General features: G+C 38.5%; 1 protein-coding gene across 1 annotated transcript in view; it reads right to left on the minus strand.

Annotated features, from left to right (window-relative positions):
• Positions 1 to 20,630, minus strand: part of LOC140235246 (alpha-N-acetyl-neuraminyl-2,3-beta-galactosyl-1,3-N-acetyl-galactosaminide alpha-2,6-sialyltransferase-like) — an 82,614-nt gene that overhangs the window by 22,835 nt on the left and 39,149 nt on the right. The window contains exons 3-4 of the mRNA XM_072315277.1: positions 9,780 to 10,187; positions 4,483 to 4,904 (exon numbers count right to left, since the gene is read on the minus strand). Coding sequence (XP_072171378.1) covers positions 4,483 to 4,904; positions 9,780 to 10,187 — 830 coding nt within the window. The remainder of the gene's footprint in view (positions 1 to 4,482; positions 4,905 to 9,779; positions 10,188 to 20,630) is intronic.

Here is a 20,630-nt window from a genome sequence, read left to right on the forward strand (position 1 = left end):
CTGTACATTGGAAATCCCTTGTAGCTGTAATACCAAAATAAACCTACAATGTACAAAACAAAAATCAATGTAAACACAAACTTCCCAACCTTTCTGACTGAAAAATAGGGATGATTTGGCTCAAAAGTAAGAAAGAAAGAGCAGCTCCCATAGGAGTGTGTGATAAGATTATCCAGAAAAATAGGAAATTCCTGTTGAAACAAGAGCTGGGAATGGTCAAAATCCAGATTCTTTCCTTCAAATTCAGTATGGTTGGGAGGTCTGTAAACATATTGCTGGAGACAACGTATGATAGACACCACACTTTAGCAACAAAAGCACAAGTTTGGAGGAAAAACAATAGCCTTGAAATACCCCAACACTTCATGTCCTGGTAGGATCATCAAAAGTTTTGTCTTTCTTGACTACAACAATCCTTTCTCCGATGTTCTTTGTCAGTCTGTCTGTACGTGACATTCATTTCAAGGCAAAGCATTGCTATGGTTCTGGGTGCCTGTTCATAATATTTCAAGGGCTGAGTACCACATGTAGTTACCCTCTCCCACTTCCACATGTATGTAAAGGATCCTTAAAGGACAAGACAAAAGATTCAAGTGTTCCGTAAACACCCATCAAGTCCTTGAAGAATTCGCATTTGAAATCATCCTTTTGTTATCATCAAAATTGGGCAATGCTGTGGTTAGTTATGATACATTTAAGCAAATATATTTGCTTTTTGTTTCATGTCACAGTCATGTTACATGTTTATCCTTTACAGGTTTTATGATAATGAAAAGAATGAATACAATTTAACAAATATTTGAGTTGCCATGGTAACTTACAAGATCACTTAGTAATGTTAGAAAAAGGGACATGAGAGAAAAACAAAGCGTTTTAGGACAAAAAGTTTGCTTAAATCTAAGATACTTCAAACAAAGTGTCACATCATTTTCAATTATAGCATCATGACAAATGTTCCAGCAAATATCTTAAGCAGTTTGACCCATAATTTTTTAGCTAGACCCCCAAAACATGGTAAAAGTATGTGACATTTGTCCAGATTAACTATACATGCCATTTTGCCCCTTTGTAATTGATCAAATATCACATGACCTCTGGAATATTCAAATGTATTCATCTTTTGCTCTAACATTGGTTTTGAGATCTCTCAAAAATCAATGAAATTTGAAATATCTTTTTGATTTCTGAACATCCATGGCATTAGGTGTCACCTTGATCAAAGGCCAACATAAAGAGGCACATTTCTTTTATTGATGTCATGTCTTCCTAATTATGGAATGAAATCAAACCAAGTGGCATAAATTTGCCAATTTGAGAAACAGAAAATGTCTTTCTTTTAAAATGCACTGCCAAATTGAAGAATCACCTGCAAACGTTAGCAATTTGTAAGCTGTTGAAATGTGTTTTGTGTGTGTGTGGAAACATATATTTTTTGTAAGTTTTTTTTTAAAGATTTGATTAATATTGATTCTTTTTTGTCATGCAAAGTTGTAATAAATACACCATCTTAATCCTCAAACTCCACCCCCACCCCCTTTGATATGCAGGGGGGGGGGGGGGTCATGCAATCCTACTGTAGACATGGCACTCTATCTGCAGGTCTTGAGAACAATCAAGCGTTTGAGAAAACACAGACATTATTGACCTACTTAGCTAGATAGTATGATAATGCTGAGGGTAAATTTCCTGTTACAAAGACGCATGCTACTTAAGGCTAGAGCGATTGGTCAAGACTGAGCTTGGACAGTAGAGGAATACATGGCTTGTAGCAGATGTTGTTAAAGGGACTGTACAGTACTGGTTGAGGTGGGGATTCATGTTTTGAACAGGGAGGTGTTACAGAGATGGAGTGGCAACTCTTCGTAATTCATGCAAACACATGTTTGGGTTCAAGGCGTTACAATGGGATGTCTAGCATTCCATTACGCTTTGAAGTCATGCTCGGCACCGCTCTAGTTGCAAGACGAAGTTCGGAGACGAAGAACGCATTTCACCTTTCGTTGAATTACAAGCTTTATTTCACCGCGAAATTTTAAATGAAATACTCGAATTGATTTAGAATAGTTTAGGAAAGAATTCAATATTATTAACATGTATTTCTAGTTTCTTCGTAATTCGCAAATCGAAAGGAAATGAAAATTAGGCCCTCTTAAAAACCTAATTTTTTCTATAATGCGCACATTTCCGCATGTTAATTTTCTATCTGTTAATAAGGGGATATTTTGATCTTTCAAATAAAGTACTCCGTTAAAGCGTGTTCCAGCGTGTTTTCAAACTATTTGCTGTTAAAATTGTGAGTTTTACACTGCATTTTGATTCGCTGCTCCAATTCAAGGTACACACATTCATTGTTGCCATCACATTGAAAGAGAGAGCGAATTGCAGTAGGAGCAAATATTTCTAGATGTGAGAGCGCTAGTCCCGATTATTGATGCTCTCTTTTGTCAAAGCACATGGGTAACACCTGTAGTTGAACGCATAACTTCTCGGCGGTGCCGCGCATGACTTCAAAGGAGAGCTTTAGTTGCCTCTCCTTCTCTAGCACCTCCCTGTTTTGAACATTCCTAAGTGAGATAATGAGAGACCTCTTATGAAATATGAAAGAGCATGTAATTTTAAGAAGGATTCAACGTTTATTTGATGAAAATTGGTTTTCAAATGGCTGAGATATCCAAAAAAGTGATAATAATATAAGGCGACAGGCCACACTTTTATTAGGATCTCTTTGTTTCACATTGTTTTTTGATCTCTCAGCCATTCCAAAACCAATTTTCATCAAATAAACTTTTGACACCCCTTAGAATTGCATGCTCTTTGACATCTCATAGAGTGGTTTCTGAATATCTCGCAAAACGTTTAATGCTAAATCCTCACCTCGACCAGAACTGTATACACCCTTTAAGAGTTAAATATGATGCAAGCAAGACAAGCAGTGGATTTTATGGGGTAAAAGCACAATGGAATGAAAATGCTACTGAAACCCAAACCGATAAAGCAGACAAACAAGCTATTAAATCTGTCCAGCTAGCCTAAGCTCACTTCCTTTAAGGATCCTCTATCATACTCTGTTATCTGGGGCTGGGGGAACCCCCTTTATTGGGGAATTTGGTCCTCAACTATTTGTTTAAGCAACTGGAATACCAGGAAAGATCACCTGGTACAGTTTCATTTGATGAGTGTGAAACATTACAACAACGTCAAATAATTCAATTCCCGCCTTTTTAACTACCTACAGCAACATCACTAACACGTGACGTGAGATTAAGTGGAAAACATCCTGACCTTTCGAGAAAAAAATTGGCCAACAATGCCATTCCTTATTTAATACCTATCCTTCAAAGCCGCTCAAAAGTCATAAAACCTTGCCCCACTACAACCGCCTCACGATCGACCAAATAATGCAAGGCTGCTGTTGCGAAGAAAGATTGAACCTGTTGCCTTGCCCATGTTTGCTGTAGAGACACGACTCCTGAACTGGCTTTGCAAGATGTCACTGTTTATCAATTCAGGGCCCCACACATGTGCGCATGTATCAAGTTTCAGGATGAAAAACTGGAAGGATGATCACAAGAATTTCTCATGTGGAACTCTGTGTGTAGCGTTCCTGATCAGCAGTTGGTGTATAGTTAATGGCATGACACAATGCACAAAAGACAACGATCACAGAAAATTCCCAATACTTGTGGACAAATAAGAAATATGAATGTCCATCTTGACTGCTGAGTGTAGTAAAGAAGAGTTAAAGAGGAAATCCACCCCAAAAATAAATAAACTCCAAAAGAAAGAGGAAAACATTCTAGAAAATATACCCCCTTCACACTATGTGTGGCGGGGGTATAATGACAAAAATCGGATAAGAAATATGGAAGATGTGATATTATGAAATTTCACATTATTTTGGAAAACATTTCTTGACCAGTCCTTATGAATATTGTAAAAGTAAGTTGATGATGTCATGCCCTAACAATTTTTCATGTATGTTACATGTAACATATAGAATTCAGAAAGAAATATTTTGTAGCTAATACCGTGGTAAAAGCATATTCCCATACAAAAATTTATCAGAGGTAACATTTCTTCTTTTTTTCTTTTTTCTTTTTTTTTGGGTGGTTTTAAGGTAAGCTTTGTATTTATACAGCTCAAATATTAGTTTTTGTCATTTCTGTCTATGAAATGAATATCAAAGAAATTGTGAGAGCATGACATCTTCAACTTGCCGATTTGAAAATTTATAATGATTGGTAAAGAAGTGTTTTCCAAAAAAATTTTGAAATTTCAAAATGTTCTTCAGAAACCTTCTTATTCTGTATCCAATTTTCATCATTTTGGCACTGTTCTGCATGGAAATTTGTTTTCTCTTTCTTATGAAATCGATTCAATTTTGGAGTGGATATCTTCTTTAATAACAAGATATGCATAAAATTAGTACTGCTGATAATAACAGCTCAAGAAAGGAAAAAAAAAATCTGATTAATACTGTACCTTGTGAGATCCGTCTCCTGATGGAAGAGCTTTTCGGCAAATTTCATTTTTTGCGGCGTGAACATCACAAAATCCACCTTGGGGTATTTATCCATGAGTTTCATGACCAGCGCATACTCTCCAACTTTGTCGGCATCAATGTCCGTCAGGTACGACCAGTGGATGAAAACTTTTTCCGACGACCGATTGGAGAACATCTGGTCCTGCAAGTCCTTCTGGTTGGCAAAGACTCGCCCCAGGTTTCTGTGCCCGATCACCCGGGCTGTAGTCCTCATGCCCACATCGGCTTCAAAGCCCTTGGTGGGCGCATCGTTCATGCGAATCACGCACTCATTCTTGTCGATTTCGGGCCCAGCCCCGCGTCCCAAGAGCTGGCCAGAGCTGGAAACTATTGCACATCGTTTGCAGTGGTAGGACAGGCTCTGCACGGTTACACAGGCAGGAAGGGGTAAGGAAAAGATACACAGAAAATTAGACGGTGCAAGAAAAAATGTTGACATGCATACAATGAGCCAGCCTGATACAACATACATGAATTCACACTTTGCTTGTATACCCTTTTCCAAATAAACAAATAAAAAACATACAATATGTTGCAAATGTTTCCAACAGATGGAACTGAACCCCCCCCCCCCAAAAAAAGAGGAATTTAAAAACAAAAACAAAGTTGAGATGAATGTTGCAAGAACTGCACAATGTTACATGAGACGCATAAGGGCGTAAACCCCACATATACTACTGTATGTTTGACCTTCTTGATCTCAACTGGCAATACTTCCCTTTGACTTTCAATGCTTTCAGTCTCAGTTCCACGCTTCCTCTTTGCAGATATCATTATAAACGACTAATGTGACATTAAATTGATAAGTAAAGTACATTGTACTCGGGTGTTAGATGCTACCATCTACCGTACATGAATAGTACTCGGTTATCACTTGAATCTCTGTCTACTTCAGCATTCTCAACAAAACTATGGAATGAGACTCATGCTCTAACTTCCTTTCATACACAGACATATCATTTCATCCAGTCTCATATCTTGGGAAACTACTGCCTAACAACTGCATCACATTGCAGCCTAAAGATATTCTTCATGTATGTATTAAGTGCGTTTCTCTCCCAATTACAACAATAAACAATTAAAAGTACTTTTGAGATGCGTGAGAAAGGAAGCCGAGGCACAGTGTTCTCCGCAGATGCACTGTTACCGTAAGACGATGATAATGTTGACTACAATAACACAGTCAATAGTCGATGGCAAGGAAGCTGGATATGACCGTATGACAAAGAATGACTGTGCATGAGATGAATCATTGTTTTGACTAAGTTTCCATGTGAAACATTGATCACATAAAAGTTGGAGAAGAGAGGGAGATTATTTAATATAGCAGGGAGGCTGAGGTACGCGCGGGGGAGTCGAGCGTGTGAAAACCCCGGCGAGGTATGCGCCTGACTTCACAATGAAGAGATCCGCTGTTGCTGGCAAGCCACATAATCATAATGCATTTATCACACATTGCCAACCACTCTGAGGAAAAAATACCACATAGTCCATCAAGTCCCTCTTAACAAGATGTTGTTTTTGTATGTGTTTTTCTTCTCTTTCGCTTCACACAACATTGAAGTCTATCTCAAAGAAACAATGCCTCGAGGAAAAGTGCCACCTCCACCAGCATTATAAAGTGCTTTATGAAAATGCAAAACATTTTCACTTATCATATTTCTGTGACCTGGGCCCCGTTGCAAGAAAGTTGCAATCAATTGCAAATAATTGCTAATTTTGAAACAACCATTCTGATTGGCTCAGGGTCTGCCCTATTAAGAAGACATGCATGCAACAATGATTTTGATTGGCCAGTGACAATCAGTTGCAAGTTGCGTTTAAACGCAAAGTTTCTAGCAACGGGGCCCTGTACACATTGTATGAATTTTTGTTTGTGAACCAAATCAGACAACTCGTGAGTAAAACACAAGACCAGTCAATGTATTCAGCACATCTCTGCAACATTTCCTGTAGGTAGTTATTCCTCACTCCTATGATCAATATGTGCTCACAGCCAACTATTGTAATACGACGTGGCCAACCACTGATGTATTGACAAAATGAGTGAAAACCAGGCCATGTGAGTACTGCAGAAGGCCCCTACTTCCTCATTTGGTAGATTTGTTCTGTTTAACCCATTGCATGCCTCAAGTGTCGATTAGCACAGATAAGTCCATAGCGTTGTACACACTGTCCAATGTCTCTGGCTGAGAAAGGTTTAAATAACTTAAAACACACACACACACACACACACACACACAAAGAACTTATAATTGCAATTTCCATGTCAGTGGGTGTTACTGTTGCGTGATGATTTGGCTGATCAGGCAATAATGGCATCAATCATCTGACAGTCCTGGGCCCCAATTTATAAAATCAAAAGATAAAATCGACTTTAAACTTCCTTACCACTCAGGCTGCCATAGACTTGCAGTTGAAGTCAACTATATAATCAATTTTAACTCTTCATAAAACAGGGCCCTGATATATGTCTACTATGTATGTATTATCTTCATTTAGAACTTCTGTTGAATACAAAGTATCAATGTTCCATGCAGAGCTGCAAAACAGGAAAACCTTGTTGCTTTTATGGTAAGAAGAGATGCAAACCAATCTTTCACTGCCCCACACAACTATCGGGTAAACATGGATCATATACGACTTTGTACTTATATGCATATCTGTGTGCGCATTTCCTAGTGAAGACTAATTACAGTGTAATAGTTGGAGAAGGATGAAAACTTCTTCTAACCACCCTAACCACTTACATCCTCAAAACTCTCATTGCATCACATTAATTCTTTGTGGATCCAAAATCAAGAGAGACATAAAGGTGACAGAAGTGCAGATCACAAAAGCAAGTTAATGACACTAATAGCTTCCTCCCAGAGTCCACAGCAATCTACATTATAGCTTGTTTCAAACTGTCACATGCCTACCACTACATCATGGATCAACCAGACTCCAAGGACGTAATGCTTTCCTGGGAGATTGACTAATTCCCACAAAATTAAACCGTTAACTTGGGATATCAGCATAGAATGGGTCTTACACCTTTTGTAGAAATTTTCACAGCCTTCGCCCCACAGAGGAAGAGTGGAAAACATCTTCAGAATTCTGGGCCTATTTTCCGCAAAGCTCTAGAGATTCTTTTAGCCTTTCTATGATCAAAATTATGCATTTTCTCACATTATTAGCCATTTACGACAGGTATTAAAACTGAATGCTATTAAGTGCCTTGTCAATTCACTGTTGCTTGCATGGACACTATTATGCATGTGTCTTCGTCATATAAAGCATATAAACGTCATTAAAATACGGCTGAATGAATTTAGCATATGTATCTTACCAAACATGTGACTCACTCCAGTACAGGAAGACTGGAATTATACTATTTAGTGACTGATGTAAACATCAATTATAATTTCCAATATGCCATCTCTGACCCAAGTGATATAGATCTATTTTCCATTGGATTAATTAGTTTCACTGACAAACAAGCCTATCACTCATCCATAATTTGATAAATTAGTGTGTCTGTGTGTGTGCTTTTATTTTCAGTTACTTTCTTGTTTTGCTTTTAAATATTTTTCTTTCTTTTAGTGGTAATTCAATTGGCAACTGTACCTCACTGTAAGCTTCCTCTCTCCTTCATTTTTCTTCTCTCTCTCATTTCCATTCTGATTTAAAAGATGGCACTAAAAACATGACATGTGTAAATTACTTCCTCAATCTATCCTTTGGTTTGGTAGTCAGACATGACAGTACCCAAAGATTTTTTGTTTTTAATTATTATTATTCCTATCATTATTAGTTGTGTTTTTTTTTTTACCGTGAAACAGACTAGAATCTTTCTGTCACTCTTGGGTGCCATTGACATAATGAATTACTTTTCCAAGTTGCTATAAAACGGCACTGTATTCATCCAACGCAACTGTCGCGACAAGTGGGTTGATAAAATGCTTCGCTTCCTGGAATTGATATATGTACATCCACGTGCACCAAGGAGGTTTAAAGGGTGTGTACAGTTCTGGTTGAGGTGAGGATTTAGCTTTTAATGTTTTGCAAGATATTCAGAAACCACTCTATGAGATGTCAAAGAGCATGCAATTCCGTGGGGTATCAAAAGTTTATTTGATGAAAATCGGTTTTGAAATGGCTGAGATATCCAAAAACAAGGTGAAACAAAGAGATCCTAATAAAGTTATGGCATGTCGCCTTTTATTATTATCACTTTTTTGGATATCTCAGCCATTTGAAAACCAATTTTCATCAAATAAACGTTGAACCCTTATTAACATGACATGCTCTTTCATATTTCATAAGAGGTTTCTCATGATCTCACTTAGGAATGTGCAAAACATGAATACCCACCTCAACCAGTACTGTACAGTCCCTTTAAGAGACAGAGTTCCAACTGGCTGTAATTATGCAAACAGCTATCAGTTTTCTATGGATGCCCCAAAGAATTCCCCTGATCCTTACAATTAATGCCACCATCTTTCTCAGCACATACGGTGGACTCCCATTAAAATGAAGTCCTCGGGACCGGCAGTTTTTTTGTTATGTCAAAATTTTGTTATAACCGAACAAATAAACAATAAAAAAACACAGAGCAAATAATGTTGCAGCCTGAATTTTTATGTTGTTGGGACCAGAATTTCATTATAACCGTGTTTGCTATAGCAGGAGTGCACTATACTTCCAAATATTTCTGAGTGGCGGCATCAAACATGGGATCAAAGAAAATATTGACTGTTGTGACTCCATCTCTTGAGCCTCCTTGCTCATACCTCTTCCTACTTCCCAATATGGGGGGATAGCTGGCAACTCCATTCACTAACTGCTCGATCGATGGCTCTTGTTGCATATTTGATTGGAAAAAATGCAATTTAAAACCCGTATCTGAACCATTTGCATAACTTCTCTCTCATATCATACAGCACATATTTGTTAGTCTTTCAACACGCACAGTACAATAAAGTATATTTGCACTTGCCAGAAAGGCTGGTGTCCTTACATTTCCCCTTGTCTTACTGTTTTGCCACCTGTCTTGATCAAGCACATAGATTTGTAGTGGCCGTCAATGTATATCTTGGCATTATCTATTAGTGTGAAAAGTAGTTTCCTCACACCTACAGATGTGCGTAAAATTTACAAAAATCTGTCTAAAAGAGGTCACATACTGTTGCTTATTAAATCAAAAGAAGAAAAAAAAACAACACTATTGCTCATTTTCCAGTGCAATACGTACCCTGTTATCAGCAAAGTGTCTGTAGTCATTTTTGGACAATACTTTTGTCTTCTTGAACATATCCCCCTTAGCGATGTCGCGCCAGTTGATTTTCGGCGGGTGTTGCCGGGCCGCCGTCTGCGCCTCCACCTGTCTCTGCAGCTCGTCGGCCTTATCCTGGAGCTGGAGGATCTCGCGGGAGACATTGCGTCTGGCGCCCTCAGGCTGCTGCAGGGAGAGCTGCGACTGGGCCGGCTGCCGTTGGCTGGCAGTGACGGCGGCAGCCGCCGAGGCGAGCGAGGCGTTGTTCGCTAGCACCTTGAACTGGGGCGAAGTGCTGGCTCTATAGGTGCCATCGTAGTACAGGCTCAGGCACACAAAACAGGTCAGCGTGTAGAAGAGGGTGAAGGCAAGTATTCTGTGTGGTCTCTGTACAACGAATACAACAAAGTAAACATGAAACACTATTAATGTTGTTATTCCATACAGAAAACAAAATTTTTGGAGAACAAACATTTGCATCAATAAAACAAAATATATAAATAAATATCAATATGATATAAACTCCTTGCAAACTTCACTGGACAAGTAAGATATAGTCCATGTATTGCATTGCAAACACATTTGTTTAAAGATCATCATCCATGGCAATGCACATTCCTGTGAAAGAAAGTCTTCTTCCATGAGAAGGGAATGGCTTATCACAACCCATGTCTGGAACATCAATGATTTTGATGACTTCTAGCTTATCAATGGTTTCATCAATTGAATTTGAATATTGAAAGCATAGAGGTGTATTCAGTAAAAACAATGCACAGCTAGGGACTGCAGTTAACACATTTAATTTTCTGGGTCAATCCATGTCAAATCATCCAGTGCTTGTCACCCGACCCCCTCCGATTTTCTTAAAAATCGCACCAAATGTTCCCCAAAGTGTCTGACGGAAAATGCCAAAATATTTTGCCCCAAGGTCAATTGGTTGCTAAGATACAGCCTCACATAGCAACCGGTGCGCATTACAAAATGTTAGTTAAAAGAAAATTAGGCATTTTTGATTGACTGTTTTAGCATGGATATTAATGCAAAAATGTTCATTATCTGGAAATTGAGAGAACTTTATAGTCTTTGCAAGAAAAACTTACTGTGACGCGAAATTGACTTTTCGTTAACGTGCACGAGGTCACCGAAAATGGTGTTAAATGTTAATTTTGAAAATTTTAATGCATATTTAGAGGCTCATATCTTCCACATTTCATCACCTTAGGTTCTAAAATATTAGGCTGTTGAAGGCTTTGACTTGCTCAGTAATTTTGAAAAAAATCAGCGCATTCATGCGCACCGTTTTTACGGAGAGCGCCCTCAAAGTTGACAAAAATGAAAAATGTGCCAAATTCAAGGTCACGGATCACCCTTCGTCCCACCTAGGAATGGCATCAATTTTTGTGTGTTGATAGACATTTACCTATATTATCTCGGGTTACCAAAGAAATTTTGCTACCGAAATGTTCAATGGCAAATTTACCCCACCGAAAATGGTCGTAAACGGCCAAATTTCCATGTAATATCACATATTGGGTTTAGAGGACATTTCAAATGTCCACACTTTCAAGATGAAAAGCACTAGCCCTGTGATATTTGCAGTAGGCATAGTCTGTTATACATATTTCAGTAATATATACCACAAAACACTTTTATTACTTAATAATGACCTTGAAATTTAATCCAAAATTTGATAAAAACAATAAATTGCTCCATTTTCCTCATTGCACTGCATATAAATACGTGTTTTGAAAGACATTTCACAGAGCAATATTTCAAGAATTATGAAAGCTGAAAGCCTACCTTATTAAGGTTCTAAAGTATTTGTGCTCTTCTTTCAGATTTAGTGTCAATTTGATCATGAATGTTTTACCCTTGACCTTGAAGCCCTTCTAAAAATAGCTGTAAATTTGTTAACTACAAATTACACACACGACAGGTGTATTATGGCATGATTATACTTGTGATTCTTTCACAAACACAAAAGCTTTTTATGGTGTAAATGTATATACTGGAATTAATCTACACTCATGCTTGCAAGATATGTTACAATTAATAACTTTGTTCTGACAATGACCCTCAATTTCAATCAAAAAAGGGGACAGTAATATTTTGTGATTTTGTGTGCATTTCCTATGGAAAACAGTGCTTTGTTTGGAAACTCATAAAAACTTGACCATTTTTACAATCTATCACTTTGATTGATTAATTTTATTCTGGTTATGGTAGAAAAGTGGCCCGTGACAATTTCCAATAAAAGAAAACACAGTTATGCTTTAGAAAATGAAAAACAAAGAAATACATAAGAAATTCCAAAAACAAGAAAATACATAAGAATTGAAATGATTTTGGAAGTTTTCATAAGGTACAGAACAAATCCCCCGAAAAAGAAGACTCTCAGTCCTTTTAATGTGCGTTTCACAGGCTAGAATAAGGATCTATATTATGTTGGGCGCAACGTCCATATTATCAACTATTATTCAGTACAATACAGGTCTTTATGGAGAGGAATAGGCATTTCTCATGATTTTGAAGGTCATAATTGAGGGTCATTGTCAGAACAAAGTTATTAATCGTAACATATCTTGCAAGCATGAGTGTAGATGAATTCCAGTATATACATTTACACCATAAAAAGCTTTTGTGTTTGTGAAAGAATCACAAGTATATCATGCCATAATACACCTGTCGTGTATGTAATTTGTAGTTAACAAATTAACAGCTATTTTTAGAAGGGCTTCAAGGTCAAGGGTAAAACATTCATGATCAAATTGACACTAAAGCTGAAAGAAGAGCACAAATACTTTAGAACCTTAATAAGGTAGGCTTTCAGCTTTCATAATTCTTGAAATATTGCTCTGTGAAATGTCTTTCAAAACACGTATTTAAATGCAGTGCAATGAGGAAAATGGAGCAATTTATTGTTTTTATCAAATTTTGGATTAAATTTCAAGGTCATTATTAAGTAATAAAAGTGTTTTGTGGTATATATTACTGAAATATGTATAACAGACTATGCCTACTGCAAATATCACAGGGCTAGTGCTTTTCATCTTGAAAGTGTGGACATTTGAAATGTCCTCTAAACCCAATATGTGATATTACATGGAAATTTGGCCGTTTACGACCATTTTCGGTGGGGTAAATTTGCCATTGAACATTTCGGTAGCAAAATTTCTTTGGTAACCCAAGATAATATAGGTAAATGTCTATCAATGCACAAAAATTGATGCCATTCCTAGGTGGGACGAAGGGTGATCCGTGACCTTGAATTTGGCACATTTTTCATTTTTGTCAACTTTGAGGGCGCTCTCCGTAAAAACGGTGCGCATGAATGCGCTGATTTTTTTCAAAATTACTGAGCAAGTCAAATCCTTCAACATCCTAATATTTTAGAACCTAAGGTGATGAAATGTGGAAGATATTAGCCTCTAAATATGCATTAAAATTTTCAAAATTAACATTTAACACCATTTTCGGTGACCTCGTGCACGTTAACGAAAAGTCAATTTTGCGTCACAGTAAGTTTTTCTTGCAAAGACTATAAAGTTCTCTCAATTTCCAGATAATGAACATTTTTGCATTAATATCCATGCTAAAACAGTCAATCAAAAATGCCTAATTTTCTTTTAACTAATATTTTGGAATGCGCACCGGTTGCTATGTGAGGCTGTATCTTAGCAACCAATTGACCTTGGGGCAAAATATTTTGGGATTTTCCGTCAGACACTTTGGGGAACATTTGGTGCGATTTTAAAGAAAATCGGAGGGGGTCGGGTGACAACTTTTCTGAAAATTGGATGATTTGACGTGGATTGACCCTTCTCATCAAAACAAGGTAATTTTATGCAATTAAAAGCAGCAAATTTCCTGTATGGCATGTAGTGAAAAGATACTAGCAAGATAAGGTGCTATTCTGACATCTGTTGCCATTATCCACCTTCATCTTCCCTGATTTTCTACAGGTGAATGTATACTTGTAACAAGGTACCACAGATTTGCTTAGTTCTGTACATGGTGCAATACACTCCTCAATGAACCCCCAAATAGACATCATTGTACTGAGCTTCGCAGAGAGGGGTGAGTAGTCTCTTTTATAGGCCATTTAATGCATTGCTAAACCCTCATCGATGATAAGGGAAAGGGGTGGGGAATTCCCACCAACTGCTTTTCATTTTCAAAGACACTATGATATGTATATAAGCTTCTAGGTTCTCGTCCTGCAAGAAATTTATGGTACCTTTGTGATTGTGTGAACAGGCAATGGTATTTTACAAATACACATAGTTTGTGTCATGAAACCATGACTCAGCCTAGAGCTAGGTTTATGATCCTCATCATGTTTTAGTACATTGCAGATCAATATGCTGTTGGTTTACAGGACCAACAAGATACAAATGTGTACATTTGATCTCCACAAAAACAAAACAGAAAATCACAAGCAGGGATTACTGATTTTAGATTCATCTGTGAAATCATCTGAATTCTAGGGAAATGTGTTTTTTCCCAAGTGGAATGAAAGATACAGTTCTCACTCATCACTGTAATTTCCCAGGCTTCCCTGGCAAGAGCTGACTGCAAGTTTTATAATCGTTCCAACCTCTTGCCAACATCCTCCCCACCTCTGTACCCCCAAGGACTTTTTATCAGTGGACAGACATGTACAGTTCAGCGGACACCACAACTAGACGGGAAGTAAACTCGCTGAGATATCGGAGATGACAGCAAGGTATGCTCAGGGTGACAAGGTGAATTACACCCGCTCCCGGAGAACACCTCGTGCTGCACCACGCAACTGGGAGGAGGAGGATGATGAGTATGATGATGATGATGGGACAGCATCTGGGCTGAGGGGTGGGGGGGGGGGGAGGGGGAAGGAAAGATGAGATGGCAAAACCATCCAGTCCCAGCAGCCATAACTTGCCTCATGAGTTCAGCCCCCGCATGGCATGGACGATGGGAGGCTGTCACGAGAGCCCCCTATCTCTCGCGACAAAATAAATGCAAAATGCATCAAGCCCCTTGAGTCTATTACGGAGGCAAGCGGTTTACATATCTTATGCAGCCAGCACACACTATGCCCCAGCGTCTCTTCCCAGAACCCACTTGAAAGAGCAAGGAGAGGAGAGAGAGAGAGATACACTTAATGAATAGATGCTGGCTGGTTGGCTGGTTGGCTGGCTGGCTGGCAACGTGGACCTCTCACCCTAGTGCAAGGCTGAGTGAGCTGGGGCACAAAAAGAGGAGATGCATTGTAGCAGAAGGAAATACGGGGAGAAACAGAACTAGAAATAACCCAAAGGTGATTAATAACTCTGCCCTACCACTAATGCCTTGTGAGAATAATGGGGCCAATGACGTGCATAACACACTTCTGTACTTATACTCTGCCTGCATGATGAAGATTTAGACGAACAACTGCTATCACACATCACTAAACTAAAGAAAAAACTACAAGGTCATAGTCATACACAGTACATACAACCACTGTACAGTGTACAAATGTCAAGTCACAAACCATCACCCTGTTGTAGTTTGAAAGTTGAGATCAAACATGAGTCAGCAAATCAAGTATATGTTTCTGAATACTCAGTTCTGATTGGCTGACACAATACATTTGTTTGACTTTCTGACTTTCATACTGCAACAGGGCTATGGTTTGTGACTTGACATTTGTACACTGTACAGTGGTTGTATGTACTGTGTATGACTATGACCTTGTAGTTTTTTCTTTAGTTTAGTGATGTGTGATAGCAGTTGTTCGTCTAAATCTTCATCATGCAGGCAGAGTATAAGTACAGAAGTGTGTTATGCACGTCATTGACTGCCTCTTTCTATGCAACGACTCCTAGAACTCCACTGCAATAAATGGTGAATGTGATGAACTTTTTCATTGAGTCCCATGTTGTATTTCATTTGTTTTTAGTCAATGCACAGTTGTACTCATACAAGCCTATTCATAGACTAGCAGCAAGTACGATTGCTTTTCCTAGCTGCACTTTACAGAGGAACCATCAAGAAACATTGCCATATGGTAATAGTCTGATACTGGAATACTATCTCAGGACAGAGTCTTGTAAATATCTTCCTTCCTTTCTTTCTTTCTTTTTTTATGCAAACAGGAGATCAAAATCTTCACCCAAGTCATATGTTGATTATCTCAAAAGGGGAAACAAATATACAACAGCATGAAAGTTAAAAAGGTAGTTTTTACTTTCTTGAAATAAGCACATATATGCTTTATGGGCATATTACGTGGTTCTCTCTGTAGAAGCTTCTAACCAGGGAGGTGGAAGAAAGATGGAGATGGCACTCTGAGAGCTTCCCTCAGAGAAAAAATCAAGTGGTCTTACACCGATTAACGTCTTGAAATCCAACCCTCATTCTGTGATAAATATGTCAAAATCTGGCCTTATCGGTCCACCCATCACCCTCCGGCGCACTAGAGTGACGCAACATGATCTCCTTTCCAGGCCTTCCATAAACACACGCTCGTAAAAATCGGGCTTTGAAGCGATGCGTGGCACCGACAATATGACGTCATATTCAAAATTTTGGCAGTCTATTACATTCAGTGAAAGACGTCCCCCTTCGAAAGCTACAACTTATGGCTCAAGAATTGGGTAGCGTGGTATGTCTATACCTTTCGCTGGTTCAGCAGACTGTGCTGAGGAGATTGCCGTTTGAACCAGCGAAATCGGTACACAAACAACGGAGTTACTGAGCAGTAAGTTTTGTGCGCTAGAGATGTCATCATATTGTTTCTGTATCGATTATGAGAAATCCCGCACATTTCCGCAATTTTTTTATAGTTAGAGAGGTAGGCCTGACCTTGATCTTCAAAATGATATAAGTTACATGAGCGTGTTCGGGCGTGTTTTCAAACAGTTCGAGTGTAAAAGTAGTGCTTCATAGAGACCGAGGCGGTTTTTTTTTTTTCGTCTGCACCCGAGCGAGCTGGGGCTTTTCAGCGTACTCGTCGGGTTGTTGTAGGGCCGCCGCGTAGGCGTCGGGACAGCGTTCGTTGCCGTTGTTTCGGTGAATTTGAGTTACTAGTAAATACATATTGGAATGGAAAGTTGAGTGTTAAAAAGTGTAAATTAGACATATCAGCCTTGATTATAATAATTTTCCGTAGAGAATTAAAGATGATATCTATAAAAGCCTAGATGTATGATGCTGTAAGTATATTTTAGGGGAAAAAACAGAGCTTAGTATACAGTGTTTCGCCTCACTCTCCCTCGATCATTCATCGGTAAATGCCGGTAATCGGCTTGACTCTACCCCATGCTAACGTTACAAAAAATTGAATTAAAAAGTAGTAGAGTACACCTCTGGAGCTAGTAGAATCTAACGTTTAACAGTGGTTAGATTCTAGTTTGTGAAATACTAGAGTCTACTAGCTAGGACTAACGTTAGGTATGCTTTTGCTAGGCAGCGTACCTGAGGTGACGCTGCGCTATTAAACAGTGTCCTGAGCCTTGCCCTTGCCTTGGCCTCCAATTTCCAAGCCAAGGCCCAACTAACTTTCTGAGTTTCAGTTTCAATTGCAAATCAAATTTCGTTAAGTTGCTGTGTCAATGTGATTTTGAATTTGCTAAAAGCAATTCCTCCTCAACAAACTCGTCTCCGTCAAAATCACGATCGCCAGAACCACCACCACTGCTTAGTACACCACTGCTTTACAGGTGAGTTCTGTGCTTACACCGTAGGACGCCATTTTATTCCCCGACCACAATGCATTTCGCGTCGTGATTTCCGCCACAAGATTTACGACTTGCAGTGCGCCGAGCGTGAGTAATGGGATTACGGGAGGGGAAAAAAAACGCTGTCGGGGCCTGTCGGGGCCACGCATGACTTCAAAGGAAACTCAGAAGAGCACACTCCATCTTTCTTCCACCTCCCTGTTCTAACGGTTTGCAAGAATGAATGTACAGCAACAAGGTTTATCAGGTTGCCCTGTACACTGACTAATACTGTATATGCTGTTATTTTCGCTACAGATATTTTCGCGAATGAGGAAGTCACGGACATTTTCGTGAGATGTTGTTTTCGCGAATTGACACAGCAGCCTTCATAAGCGCACTGTACCTTAGCATATAGTGACGTTTTCGCGTGTTGGTAAATTCGCGGTCCAACTGAGATGCAAGAAATTCACAAAAATTAAACCGTCATGAAAATAACAGCTTATACAGTAATCAATTTGACATTATCATATTGCATAAATTTAAGAACCATCTGGTGCTCTAAATAAGCATCATAATGCTGGTACTACTCACTTCTCTTGAGTCATATCGAACACCCACCATGTAAATATAAATTTCCTATTATGCTAGACTTATCAGTTTGTGACACAACTGAAGTGATAGATTTCACGATCCAGGCTTTCTGGCATTGACCAGGTGGATCACTAATATAATGTCCTCATCTTTGAAGGAAAGAGCAGAAAGTGATATGATTGGCATACGTGAATACTATTATTTCTCTGATAATATCTGATGGATCTGATGTTAATTCTCTTTGGTTCCTCATGTTCTCTTTCATTTCTCTCTGGTCCAAATTTTCCTGATGCTTCATCTTTGTGTGTGTGTCATCAGACATCACACAAGATGTTTAAATTTCAATCAAAGCTGACTGCTTTTGCCAATTTTGAAATGGGACCTTTAAAAACCCACACCATGCCACCAAAGAGCAAAAAGATGCATCTTTTGTCCAATGATATGAAAACAGACAGCATTACTGTAAAACGAGGAATGCTGGCGTGCATATTAATTTTGCGAGAGCCTGGATTTGTGAAATTAAAATGCATGCGAAAGTTCTTATCCACACTATATGCATTGAATGTTAGAGGCAACTGAAAAATTTCATGCTGCGCATCGGCTGCAATTCGCAAAAACTTCAATGCGCAAAAATATCATGTTTTACAGTATGAGGTTTGTATGTGTATCCTGTTGCAGTCTTCAAATGACCATTATTAAACTATATCTACACTATGTATCTTTCACTTTGCCATTGGGCATAGTCAGTGAAGGGAGGAGTGAGAAAAAGATAGAGGGCTCGCTGAGGATGTACTTTACTGGTATGGCTTGTGCATGAGTCAGTTACTGCAAGACCTATGTACACTTCACATTACAATAATATTTAAAGGGAAGATAAACCCCAAGAGCAATGTGGATTGAGTGAAAGCAGCAATATTAGTAGAACACAGCAGTGAAAGTTTGAAGAAAATCGGACAATCGATGCAAAAGTTATGAATTTTTAAAGTTTTGGTGTTGGAACCCCTGGATGAGGAGACTACTAGAGGTTATGACGTATGAGTGGACAACAAAACCAAGAAAATATAAAGAAAATTCTACAAAAATCCATTTTTCATGAAAATTACAAATTCCATCAACTTGATATTGACATATGTTAAGGGTAGCAACTATTCCCCCTGCTCTCTGAAAGCGGTTGGTCCATTGCTCTGTCATAATTCTAGAAAAGTGATTTTTTTTTTGTTGAATTTCCTTTATATTTTCTTTGTATTGTTGTCCACTCATACGTCATATCCTCTAGTAGTCTCCTCATCCAGCGGTTCCAACACCAAAACTTTAAATATTCATAACTTTTGCATCGATTGTCCGATTTTCCTCAAACTTTCACTGATGTGTTCTACTAATGTTGCTGCTTTCACTCAATCCACATTGCTCTTTGGGTTTACCTTCCCTTTAAAGCATATATTTAACTGCATATTCTTGGAATCATGTTTGTTCGTTTTTGTTTTATTAAATTCAATACAATAATTGATCAAGCTTGGGAGCAGGGTAGTGAATACAGTGTATATAAACACTTTTCTACAATTGTGGCTCATGGGGACTCTTCAAAGAAATCCACTGGTACATCAAATGTCGCAGATACATGACACTGATATTACTTGTGAGCATTCATTCGATGATGTGCTATGATTTGAGCACGATTTGATTTCAGGGAAACAGTGTCACACTCCAAGAAATATGAATAAATATATGTATTTAAAGTACCATAACCTGACGGAAACAGACACAGGAAAGGGACGGGAAGTGGGGTTCATGACACCGCAGGCTCAACAGGACTGTTAATGTTTAGAGCAGCTAAATATTCGATTAGAAAATTAGATGCAGAATGAATTATGCCTTGAAGACTTCTATTCCTTCACCCATGGATGACTGCAATGTCCCCACACCTTTGATGGATTCCACTGCTCGAGGAATGTAACCAAATTGTCAAGCTCAATCTTTCTGATGGCTTACGGATAGCGTGTATCTGCGAGGTGGCATCTCTGAGAAATTGTCCACGCTTCAGTGAGGCAGTATAAGAGGAACCATCGATTTTGAGACCGACGCAAGGAGCAGAGACGGGACAGTGATGTATGACATTGCCTCACACTATCACTGTCAGTATCACCTTGAGGTAATACACTTAACACTTTAAAGCCACTGTTTCTCATTTGAAAAAAACAACAGCTTTAGTGCTTCAAAATAGTTCTAAAATGTGAGTTAGAGAAAGAAACAACCAACTTAAAATCTTAATCACTATAATTGATGTTAGGTATTGTTAAAATATACAAACTGTGACATATAAATATTAAAAGTGTTTCCAGAATAAACCGTCTACAGTTTTGGTTTATTGAGAAAATTTGTGATATCTCCTTACATTTGTGGCTTTATTGCCATATCTTTATATGGCAGGATGTTTTGTGATACAACTGATGCATCAAATGTAATAATTCAAACATTTTCAAATCACTGTTCCCAATGGTAAACAGTGGCTTTATTAAGCAATTGTGAATGTTTACCTTTATCCTAGTATCCACCC

This window comes from Diadema setosum, chromosome 11, assembly GCF_964275005.1.
Source record: "Diadema setosum chromosome 11, eeDiaSeto1, whole genome shotgun sequence".
NCBI classification, from domain to species: domain Eukaryota; kingdom Metazoa; phylum Echinodermata; class Echinoidea; order Diadematoida; family Diadematidae; genus Diadema; species Diadema setosum.